The 12,985-nt window shown below is 38.4% G+C and overlaps 1 protein-coding gene across 17 annotated transcripts in view; it reads right to left on the reverse strand.

Annotated features, from left to right (window-relative positions):
- Positions 1-5,502: 5,502 nt before the first annotated feature.
- The window catches only part of INPP4A (inositol polyphosphate-4-phosphatase type I A), a 94,616-nt gene continuing 87,133 nt past the window's right edge, over positions 5,503-12,985 (reverse strand). For 9 of the 17 annotated variants that reach the window (XM_033147546.1, XM_033147545.1, XM_033147548.1 and 6 more), the window contains one exon: positions 11,649-12,294. In XM_033147546.1, coding sequence (XP_033003437.1) covers positions 12,114-12,294 — 181 coding nt within the window. In that variant the 3' untranslated portion in view covers positions 11,649-12,113. Of the gene's footprint in view, positions 7,275-11,648; positions 12,295-12,985 lie in introns of those variants that run through there. The other 8 variants (XM_033147547.1, XM_033147554.1, XM_033147552.1 and 5 more) reach the window with 1 other exon arrangement.

Below are 12,985 nucleotides of genomic sequence, written 5' to 3' on the forward strand. Positions count from 1 at the left end.
CATAACTGGGCAGAAAATGAAAAGGATGCTTAGTAGTTGCAATGTGTGGAAGGAGGAAGATGCAGGAAGTTACCAGGGGTGGGCATGTGAAAGTGGGTACAAAGCAGGGCTGTGGAATAATAATAATAATAATAATAATAATAATAATAATAATAATAATAATTAATTTATTATTTGTACCCCGCCCATCTGGCTGGGTCTCCCCAGCCACTCTGGGCGGCTTCCACCAAACATTAAAATACATTTAAAATATCACAGTTTAAAAACTTCCCTAAACAGGGCTGCCTTCAGGAATTTTCTGAATGTCAGGTAGTTGTTTATTCCCTTGACTTCTGACGGGAGGGCGTTCCACAGGGCGGGTACCACTACCGAGAAGGCCCTCTGCCTGGTTCCCTGTAGTTTTGCTTCTCGCAGTGAGGGAACCGACAGAAGGCCCTCGGCGCTGGATCTCAGTGTCCGGGCTGAATGATGGGGCTGGAGACGCTCCTTCAGGTATACAGGACCGAGGCCGTTTAGGGCTTTAAAGGTCAGCACCAACACTTTGAATTGTGCTCGGAAACGTACTGGGAGCCAATGTAGATCTCTCAGGACCGGTGTTATGTGGTCCCGGCGGCCCCTCCCAGTCACCAGTCTAGCTGCCGCATTCTGGATTAATTGCAGTTTCCGGGTCACCTTCAAAGGTAGCCCCACATAGAGCGCATTGCAGTAGTCCAAGCGGGAGATAACTAGAGCATGTACCACTCTGGCGAGACAGTCTGCGGGCAGGTAGGGTCTCAGCCTGCGTACCAGATGGAGCTGGTAGACAGCCGCCCTGGACACAGAATGAACCTGTGCCTCCATGGACAGCTGTGAGTCCAAAATGACTCCCAGGCTGCGCACCTGGTCCTTCAGGGGCACAGTTACCCCATTCAGGACCAGGGAGTCCCCCACACCCACCTGCCCCCTATCCCCCAAAAACAGTACTTCTGTCTTGTCAGGATTCAACCTCAATCTGTTAGCCGCCATCCATCCTCCAACCGCCTCCAGGCACTCACACAGGACCTTCACCGCCTTCACTGGTTCTGATTTGAAAGAGAGGTAGAGCTGGGTATCATCCGCATACTGATGAACACCCAGCCCAAACCCCCTGATGATCTCTCCCAGCGGCTTCATATAGATATTAAATGGAACAGGAAAGTGACTTGGGAAAGTGAAAGGTGAGCTCAATAGTTGCATGGGAAGGCAGTTAATATGGGGAGAATGGCAGTGGGTTGGTGAGCAGTGGATGGAGACACAGCCCCTCATATATGTCCATGTTTGTGGCCTTCAGTCCTCCATTGTCACCCCTTCAGCCATCCAGAGGTTTCCTGCTCCTTCAGAAGATTCCACCACCTTCCCCTTTGCTGGCCTGCATCCTCAAAATCCACTTTTAATGTGAAGCTTTTGTTTAGCCCCCTGGTTACCATGCCACATTGCAACTAAGCCTGTGTTGTTGTTGTTCAGTCGTTCAGTCGTGTCCGACTCTTCGTGACCCCATGGACCAGAGCACGCCAGGCACGCCTATCCTTCACTGCCTCCCGCAGTTTGGCCAAACTCATGTTAGTAGCTTCAAGAACACTGTCCAAGCCTGTAGTCAAGCCTGTAGTCTGTAAGCCTGTACTAAGCCTGTAGTCAAGTCTTAAGTACCGGTATGTGTAACCAAAATCACATTCTTTCTTGGTTTGTGTTAAAGTGTGTTCCACGTCAAATTTTTGATTGCAAGACCATGAGCACAGCCATACATCTTGCTAGTGCTATATAAATAATACTTAATGCAGGACCAAAGGCTTGGGTATACCCGGTGGACTTTTTTACTTCCCCTTAGATTATTAGATCAGCAACCCCTTGTTGTATACTATTTAACACTGTTGCGAGTCCCCTCAGTTTCAGAAGTGGCTTGCTTTTTTTGGTGGGGGGTGGGAGAGGCTGCTGTTTGATAAACATAAGATGTAAGGCTTTATATCCTAAATCTCAAATCCCTTAAATTATAAATCATTCTATACCATCTCTGCAATATATTGTACCAGACAGCATCTTTAGCTTATCTACATTGTAAGCCACACAAAGATTTGGCCCTATATATAATGGCAAAATATAATATGTCTATTTGTCCTTATTAATAAATAAAGACACAATAGTAGGATCACCTTTATCAACAATAAAAACAAATCTTTAAATAAAAATTTAAAACAAAATGCAACCGCTTGTAGGCAGTTCCACTGAGAGAGGGGTACAGGGATACTGATGTCCTGAACCCACACTAGCAGATGGCCATACTTTCATTAAAAGAAAAAAGTAATATGCTAGCACGTGGGGGGGGGGGGACAAAAGAAAGGTACCCATCTAAGCAATTTCTGTGAAATTTCCACCCATGTTTTTAGCCTTTGAGCAAAGTCAGACTGCTATTGATGAGTGAGTTTTTTGGATACCAGGCGACAGAAATAGGAAAAGGGATGGGAAAAACAGCAGTCTTTTAAGACTCCATGGATTTATTATTATTATTATTATAATTATAATAATAATTATTATTATTATATATACCCTGCCCATCGGGTTGGTTTGCTGTAACCAACTGATCTATCCAGGCCCTTGGAATATGTGTTGCTTTTTCCTAGCAACCAGGATGCATCTTTCCAGGGTGGTTGTACCCCCTAGAAGTTATATTTTGAAGACCCTCCATCTGCAAAAGAGAGCATAGATTTGCACATACAAGTTGCATGCAAATTTGCATCCTCTTTTGCAAGTGGTCAGAGGTCCCAGTCCAGATACAGTGTACTGGGCCCAGAAAATCCCAACACACCTGCTAGTAGGAAAACCCTAGAAAGTATAATATAACAGAGGGCCTAAAGCCTTGAAAGTTGCAGTGTATTTTATCATTTTTTTAAAATGAAACAAAAATACTAATCGCAGCATTCTTGTCAGTTCTTTATTATTATTTTATCCCTAAAGACTAGCACATTTACAGCATACATGGATTGGAAGAATTGACTATATAAAACAGTAATCATATGTTTATGGTATATTAATACTGCCCCAAAACAAATAAATAAAATAAACTTTTCAATGCACCAAGCTTGGCAAATACAACTGTGTTGAGACAAAAACAGTGCTCTATTTTACAACAGCTCTACATACATAAATGAAACCCAAAAGGCAACTGTGCTGTGGGTGTTTTAATAGAACAGAGACAAATAGACTTAGCAGCAGTTTCTTTTATACCCCTTTAGTAGGTTTCATTTCTAAAATGTACTTAAAAAATTCAGTTAGAACTTCATGTTATAGTATTACTTAAGAATGCCTTTTCTGTGCAATCCGCCACTCAAATAAAACAATTAAATGAAGTTTTCTAATATGGGTTTATGTTTTCAGAGTTTTCCATTTTCCATTAAGCTCTATTCAGTTTGTCCTCAATGGAATCCTATCTATGTATATGTCAAATTGTCTTTATAAAATATTACATGGAGAAAGTTGTTCTACATATTGCAAACAACCCAAAGATAATCAGAATATTGAATCCCTTCCCTATAATTAATGCAGTACTATAGCTTGGTATCTTTTTTTAAAAAAAGTGAGGGGATCAAAGGACACATATGAGGAGTTTGGAAATTCTTCATATAAGTATTGCAATGCTAGATAATGCATTTCTATCCCCAGAGCCTCACCAAAGTAAATGAAACATTGTAAACAAACAAACAAACAATTTTCCGTAGTGTAATTCAAGTAGGCATGTAAAATAAAGGCTCACTGTTATTTAGAGGGGGCCTAGCTAAAAATACTGTAGCTAGAAATCTGATCCTGAACATTTATACTAGCCAATCTGGCCTAAAGTTTCAGCTTCCCTTTCCCATTAAAAGAATGGGGAAATACATCCTATGACTCCAAGAGATGGCTGACAGTATTCTATGTGTTGTTTTCTAAAAACATTGCTTGCCAAAGTTTTAGGGAATTAATAAATTACTGAAATCTTCTCTAATAAGTTATTATTTTTCAGCTTTGGAGGGAGGGCTACTGAGTTAAGTATTTAAGTACATGATTAATATGTACGAAAATACACTGAGTGGTGAACATCAAATAAATACAAAATAATGCACATTTATGCTATATCAGGATGAGTTTTCCCAATAGTACAATTTCAACATGGACCAAAAACGTTTACACTTGGTGCAGAGTTCTGAGGTTAAACATATTACATAGCATTCATAACACTAAAACTGCAAACAAGGCTGAAACAGCAATAAAAGACTAGTTCACCAAAATCATGATTAGTGCAAAAGCATGACTAGCACATGTAACAACACAGCTAAGCCATCAAACTGCAAAAAGCAAATAGTATAACAAATGTCTGTAGGCATAGAATAAACAATGAAAACCTTTGCGAAATTAAAGTGCAAATATAAACAGCTGGGAGAAGTAACACACAATTGGAAAATGTCCCATGTATACCGGGTTCTTATTTTGTGGAGAATAACTGAACCACATTTCCCATTTCCATTACAGGGCCCATGATCCTAAACATAGTAATTATAGTTACAGGTAGGTAGCCGTGTTGGTCTGCCATCGTCGAAACAAAATAAAAAAATTCCTTCTAGTAGCACCTTAGAGACCAACTAAGTTTATTATTGGTGTGAGCCTTTGTGTGCATGCACGCGAAAGCTCATACCAATAACAAACTTAGTTGGTCTCTAAGGTGCTACTAGAAGGAATTTATTTTATTTTATAGTAATTATACATAAACACCACTAATTTCAGTGGACTTTAAAAGTGTAGATGTATGTTCTGGGTTACAGTCTTAGTATGAAAATGTTATCATGGCTATTATATACTGGATTAAACAACTCTACAGAAGATTAAGCATGACATGATAAAAAAAATCAGTGCTTAATTTCACTTTTGTTTTGCTGCTGGTCACATATCAACAGAAGACTGTATTATTGTACCTTAAGCATTATTCATACATTTTTTTTTGTACTGGTGCAATCAATTAATATTCATGAGTGTCTTTCTAAAGAGTAGTTTTGTTAAATAGCGGCTTTTCACATGAGCATCTCCCATTAGAAGACAATGGTCCAGTTCAGACATAATTCTGAACCACAATTTAGCATTATGTGAACAAGCAGCAGTTTCTCTCAAATTGATACACTCACATCTCCTCTTCCATGTGCTCCTCCTCCAGTGTAGCCCAAGGAGGAGAAGAGATACATCAACTTCCTGCCTTAAACAGAAGTTTGAGGAGTAGCTTGGAAACTTCTGCTTGCTGTCTTTAATAAGCTGCAGTTTATTGTTCTGTCCAAAAGGGATAAATGGTTAGCTTAAACTAAGGTTTGTTGAGACAAGCCAATATCATCAACTATGGTTTGGGCCAGACTTGTTTCAGTGAACCATAATTTAACCTAACTGTTTGTTCCTTTGGGGCATAACAATAATAGGAGCTGACTCCTAGGGTCTTAAGTCCCTCCCCTCCCTAAAAAATAAAATATTTGAGGGGGCTGGGCCCTTCCAAAGTTGATGGGCATTGCCATTCAAATGGTGTGCATGTGCCATGTCACATGATCAATTACGTGGGGCAGGACTTGCCTGGGCCCCCAATATTTTATTCAAGTTGGCACCCCTGATAACGATAAACTGCATCTGGTTTAAAAAGAAGAAGAAATTCCCAACTCATCAAAGTTGTAATTGTGGAGGTGTGAGCCCAAATGATCACATAACACTGAACTATGGTTTAGTGTTACACCTATACCAGTTCAATGTGTAGCCTTATCATCAATGAATTATGGGTTCATGAGAAACATTTGGCTTTTGTGTAAAACAATGATCTGAAAGTAGGAATCCCCTATGTACTTAATAGTTTTCATTACCTATGGGCTGTATTCAACTATTATGTGGAGTAGACTCACTGAAATTAGTGGGTCTAAGTTAGTCATGGCCTTTAATATCAATGGGTTTACTCCTAGTAAAAGTTAAATACAATACAGTAAAAATATTTGAAAGCCTGAAGACAGAGGAAAAGAAAGGAACCACCAATTCCAAATGGTTAAAGTGCATCTAATTTAGTCCTAGAACCTGGCTGTAAATCCAGAAAGCATACTTGGCAAAAGGCTTGCAAACATCGAACAGCTGCTTGCACAAGTGAAGTTGTATAATATCATCTTTTGCATGAAAAGAGAGAGAGAGAACTTCTGAATATTTGCCTTCCACTGAATGGCACTGCTGTGTGCAGTAAGCTGATGGATATAAACAGAAAGAGGTGCAAACTGAAATAGGTTGGATGCCTCTGATGATGCAGATATGCAGGGGACTCAGCCTCCTTGGCACTTCAAAGGCCAAACCAGAATGCACTTTTGTATCTAATTTACAGTGCCAATTAAGGATGTGTACCTTGTCTTTTGAGTCCTCTGCCCAGAGCATTACTAGTCACATTAACTATTTTGCCATGTGCAACTTTCTTTTCCTTGAACCTACTTTGTAAAATTTTAAAGACAACTAAAAGAATCATGGGTCCAGTCCAGTTTTTGATCTGGGCTTTGTGTCAATTCCTGATGCTGTATAGTACATACCACTTATACAATAGTGTCCTACATAAAGGAAAACATTTTAAGGTCCTGGCATTTATATTACAGTGCTGCACTGTCTTAAAAACTGAGTTTTAGCTTCTCCTGCATAACAATGCTGCTTGTACTTATCAAATTGCCTCACATCCAATTCATTTACTATTTACAAAGTCTGAGGTTTTTTAAAAAAGTATTATATGAAAGTCTTACTCTCAAATCAAATCAGTATAAAAAGATGTGTGAAACAGCTGCCTAAACTTCATTCATAAAATCATCAACAGTCCAGGAATTACCTTTCTTATTTAGGCATATAAGTAAGAAATCAATGGAACAGGCATCTTACATACACTGATGGCTAGTTACATGAGCAGACGGTCATCACATTTTCATGTTATAGGGGGTCAGTAAATAATATTTTTCCTATGGAAGCCAATTTAATAAAAGTACATGCTTGGTATTAACTAGTGAAACGTACAAAAAATTGTTTCTGACATTGTTGTCAAAGTTCATATACTAAAATTGGGTGTATCCACATTTCTTTTTAACGGAACAACTAATTACAGGACAGAGTAATCTTATGATTCAACTTTTCCATAAGTTCCTTCAGGAGGCCTGTAATACTTGGGGAAAGCCTTCAGCTGCAGGGAATTAAATGCATACTTGCGACATCCAACATTCTTCATTGTATTTTCTCTTCGACAACCCTCACTGGGAAAGAGAGACAAGCAAAAAAAAAAATGACAGCAGTAAAAACAAAAACAAAATGAACAATTATTTTAGACAATAATGAGGTGAACTAGTTAGTTCATAGCATTGAAATACTTGAACAGGTGCTTGAATAATTTGCAATGCAAATTTAAAAGCAGTGGATCGCTAAACAGTGCAGTTATGAGGCACGTGAAATAGAAACATGCAGTGTCTAGTTGCTAAACTTGCAATTCTAAAAAGCAATAGTGTAACTAGTTGCAATGCAACTGATCTCTGCAATGTTCCGAAGTATTTCATGGCACATATGCTGTGCAGTAATAAATGCTGTTCAACAACAACTATTTCCTCCATATCAGTTTAGCAAGGGCTTTGCTGAAGGTTACCATGACTAGATAATCTGCTATGCACAGTAGGAGCGGTTGGGGGAGAGGAACTTAACCAACTAATACTAATACAATCACAATCCTTAAAAGTTTAGTACTGTTTAATTGCTTGAAAAAATACTATTTCATGTACAGCCACCAACCATATGCTAGAAAGCCATCAATATTTAGGAATGCAACATTTCCTCATATTTACCTGCTGCAGGTTTAACCTAGGAAATTACCTATTGCAGGTTAACCTAAGAAATCTGTAGTGGGCTGCAGGCTTGTGCAGTCCCTTCCATTTAACCATGATTTAATGTTATGTATGCACTTGTGCTAACCAAATTTCTTCTCACCTAGGATTGGAAACCAGCTTCAAACAGTAGTTATAATGGGAGTCCAGCTTAGCACATTACAATAAACCATGGTAAAAGGGAGAAGTGGGGATTTGCATGTGAAATTGTAGGAGAGGATGGGGTCAGTAATTCTACTGGCCTGCTCCTTAACTATGGTTTAAAGTGGCAGAATAAAATCTATACTGGGCTGTTGGGGAACAGCAGGGGCGTAGCAAGGGGGTGTAGGGGCGGGTCGCCCTATGTTCCATAATGGAGGGGGTGACAAATTATTAAGGAACAATTACTGCCCTAGTAGGGCAGTTCATTAAAAAACTTTATTTTTTGAAAATGCCTGCACCAAAGGTCTTATCTTACTATACTAGGGATTATATAGCTATATATGAAATTTCATGCATATCGGTTAATATCTTGCCCCTCCTCCACCAAAATAGCTGTTTACTTGGCTGTTTTCCTATGTCATGAAGGCTGAAATTTCAGTTCAGTGGAGCACTTACTGTTCCCAACCCCAACCCTGTGGAAAGCCATCTAATTAGACTTTAATTTGATTTTGAGATGTTTTTAGGAGGTAATTTAATTATTTTTGATTTTATGCCAATGTTATGTATCTGATGTTAGCCACCCTGAGCCCAACTTCAGCTGGGATATAAATAAAAGTTTTTTATTATTATTACTTATTATTCCTTTGTAAGAAAATATGAAATAACGTAAAACCATTTTTGCGGGGGGGGGGATCAATGGGGGAGGGGGTGACAAAATTTTTTTTGCCCCTGGGTACCAATTTACCTTGCTATGCCCCCAGGGAACAGACCTCTTTGGGTGTGATAGTCATTGCTACAATAGGCTATCTTAACATTTACACTCTGGTTTTGAACTCTATTGCATTTCAATACAATATTTCTTAAATCTATTTAAAAGGCCATTATTTTTCATGAAACTGAAAGGAAGCACATCATTTTGGTACACATGAATTAACTTAGACCATCAAAAGAGAACTTTCTTTGGTTCCTATGAATATAGAAGATAACAATGGAAAATGAAAATGGTTTCATGCTAGAGCATAAGTGTTAAACAAAGCACACAAACATAGGACTGATATATAATTATATTTTAAAGAATTAAGGACAGCAACATTTAATATGCCCCTTGTTAAACTATAGCAGCATTGTTTCCAAGGTGGTGGGATTTTGAATTATAATAATTTATTCCACTATCAACATAAGGCAAGACCCAGACAAACAAGCTCTTTTGAAGTTCTGTTGATTTCAGTGGGCATATTAACAGCTGTTTAACTTTCATACTGAAATATACTCTATGGATTGTACAATTTTCATTGTATAATACACATTTTTATATGGCTTAATTTCACAAGTAAGTGATTTTATTGTCCTTCCTCTAAAACAATGCATTGGGACTCTGAAATACTTATTTTATCTGTAGTGACTTTAATTTATACTTGAGTGTCACTTTGATTCATTTAAAAGCACCAAAGTATTCTAGGGTGTTAAATTTGTTGCAACAATTTGCATTCATTTTGATTTAGCAGTCTTGCAGAGGGAGGGTACGTATAGATAGTCTGATTTTGTGCACCCAGCTTGCTCTGTGTACACTGATTGAGGATGTGTTCACTATCTGAAACTCATTTGGTACCATCCTGAGCTCTTCTGGATTCACAAAGCGCTGCATATTTACAGTAAGAGCTACCCCATTATCTTCAGTGCTGCAAAAGGAGAAGGCAGGATAGCTAAGTCTTACAAATATTGACTACCCCACCCCTGCCTATGTTAATCATTTGTGGCACACTGACAGCCTACAAGGGAAAAAAAAGTAAAAGTGTTTCCTTGCCTGGTTGTAGTCAGCCTAACAACTGGCTACTTACCAAGGCTGTGATAACTTCCTGCACACACCGCAGCTTCTGGGATACACATATGACCCAGATAGACATTTTTGACCCTATGCATGTTTTTTTATTCTTGTTTGAGAGGCAAGGCTCAATGCATGTATGAAGCATTCCTCTGACAAGAAAGGCTTTAATGCTGCTGTGCAGTATGCTTACATTGCTGGGGGTGGGGTGGATAATTATCTTCCAATGCATTCCTCACAAGACCTTTTGTTATATTGCCTGAGTAGTGTGGCTGCTGTTTCTGAGCAAATGAAACCTGCACTGTAGAAACATTCTACAGTATTGTCTGTATAAAGCAGTCTCATGCATCAGGAATATTTCCCACACCAACATCACTGGGTTGCATCCAATTTTCATCCTCCTCAGACCAGATCCACTGAAATTAGTAGATATGTCTACTTTAGTTCCATTAATTTCAATAGGTCTACTCTGAGTACATAAGAAGTGATTTTCATGTAGTGTGAAGTAATTATGCCTGTTTACACCAAGTCACATGACTGCTTCCTACAAATGTTATTGGAGCAGGATAGGATTGAGCTACAGGAGCAGTAGCTCTCATGCTACTCTCGTAACATACAAACAGTCCATAGTCAAAGCTACATCTGCTTCTTATACTAGTTGTCAAAATAAATGCAATTGAAACTACATCTTTGTACCAGTGGCACATAGCACAATGGAACACGGCAGTTAGAATTTGTCTCTAAGCCTACTTAACTCCTTTCAAAATCTCAAATTTACAATGGCAGTCACATGCCTGTGCAATGGACTGCCACTAGGGCAGTTGGTTTCATCTTCCTCACGTTCCCTTGGCATCCTCCCAAGCACCCCCCCCCCCCAAATCAGCTCCGGAGGTTCATAGACCTGAAGCAGAATTGGGGAGGGAATGGGGAGTGGAAGAGAAGAGGAATTCCGTTTGTGCAATGTTAGCTGTTGCTTTTTAATTAAATTAATCCACAAAATTATAACTTTAATATTATAGCTATACAAGCTTTCTGAATGCTGATATGTGCATATCTGAACAATTAAATGTCATAACTGTAGCAATTAAGCATAATTCTCTGTTGTCCCCTGAAGTATTAGAGTAATTTTCTGGGAACAGTTACTCAATTATGTTAGCATCTTTTAACTATTTCATTTCATCTCTTCTAACTAAAACTTTAACCATTAGCTGAAATATCTCATTAGTGCATCTTTTATGGCAATATTTAATGTCAGGATTAATTTACATATGATCGCATTCACATATACTATAAAAATACTTTCCCGAAGATTTAAATAGAATTACAGATTATTTGTAAGCTATTCTTTGCTACCCACTCTTCCCTTTTTGATACATTAAAAAAGTAGATATAGAAATAAACTGAAAGTATATTGCATGCAGTACACTGCAGTTCAAGTTAGTTCTTTTTTAAAGTTGGTATAATTTGCTGCAACATATTTAACTTTGAGGGGAAAAACAAGTACATGATTCTAAGCATGGATCACTATAATTATGTAGAGCAGCCTTCACCAAGCTGGTACCCTCTCCAGATGTTTTGGACTACAACTTCCATCAGCCCCCAACCAACATAACCATGCTGGCAGGGGATGGTGAAACTGTAGTCCAAAACATCTGGAGTGCACCAAGTTGGCAAAGGCTGCTTTAGAGGCTATGCCTAGAAATCAAAGTAGTAAGGTGCTGAGCATATTTGTTTAGCTAAACCTGTTACAAACCATCACTTTGTTTCTTCGCATACCACATAAATATGAAACGCAAGATTGACACACTTTAAGAATATACAAAAAAGATACAAATTCTTTTCTCTGGAATACAAGTTCCTTTCTCTGGAATACATGGAACATGTGAAACAAAACTGTGTGTATCTACGGAGAGAGAAAGAAAAGACTCCGGATTTGGATGCCTGAAAAATATTTGGTAAGAGAAACTAATATTCAGGCTGGGTAAAATACCGAGGTAACAGGGCCGCTGTCAGACTATGTTACAAGCACTGAAAGCATTAACAGTTTAAACATTCGATACAATTCCTTTTCATAAAATAATCTGATGTGTATTTACAAGTTTAGTACAATAGAAACACAAAATTGTAAGGCATAATAATTATTATTATTCTTGGCAGACGATGCTATGAGACATTCGTTGACAAATAGGTACCAGGTGGCAATAAATATTCTGGCACTTCATTGAAATTTTTGCTTCTGTTTGCTTTTAAACTCATCTTCACTTGCAACGTAATTTAGCCACCAAGTAGGCAATGCTCAGAAATAGCCACACAATCAGTAAATTGGGGCTTAGAGCTAGTAAAGGAATAGAGTAGAGAAGATTGGGGTCTAGCCTGAAATCCCGGATGGGCACCAGGCCACACAAGTTCTTCTGCGTGACTACCTCCCGTGTTCCAATACTGTGAAAAGGAAGAAGTTCGGGGAGAAAGTAAAGTAAAGAAAGAAACACACAGAGACATGCAATGGTCGTACCAAAAGGAAATAAAAGTGGCAAAATAAAACATAATCAAATCAAGAAAAGGAGAAAAAGAAACATCAGAGAAGCCACAACAGAAAATAGAACGTGTTAGGTTAAAGAATAGGGAGGTGTGCCAATTTTAAATAATAATAATAAAAGGCACAATTACAGAATAAAGGAGAGAGAAAGAGAATAAAAAGAGAAAATAAGAAAGAATACTGTAATCTACTGAAAATAAATACATGTAGGTTGAACAAGAATGGTTTTCCATGTTCATTTTCTCATTTGGCCAAGCAATGTTTCCATGCTGCTCTGCCATGCTTCCACATGCTACAAAGGAAGGGAGCTCTGAAAAGCAAAACTGAACATGAATAACCATTATAGCATTTGACCCTTTCAAAAATTCTTCAATGTGAGTTGTACCACATTCAATAACCTAGCTATTAAAGGTATCAGTGTTAAAAATTACTTAGCTCCAAAGTAGGTCAGTTTAAAAAATGATTTTTAAAAATCATCAAACAAACAAAAATCCACCGTAATGAGCAAGGCAAATGGGTCTCCTACTCAGTGAGCAACACCGGTGCAAGGCTGGTTCAGGGAAGGTGGCATAAGCAGCACCCCACCCTGATGCA

Source organism: Lacerta agilis, chromosome 4 (genome assembly GCF_009819535.1).
Source record: "Lacerta agilis isolate rLacAgi1 chromosome 4, rLacAgi1.pri, whole genome shotgun sequence".
Lineage (NCBI taxonomy): Eukaryota > Metazoa > Chordata > Lepidosauria > Squamata > Lacertidae > Lacerta > Lacerta agilis.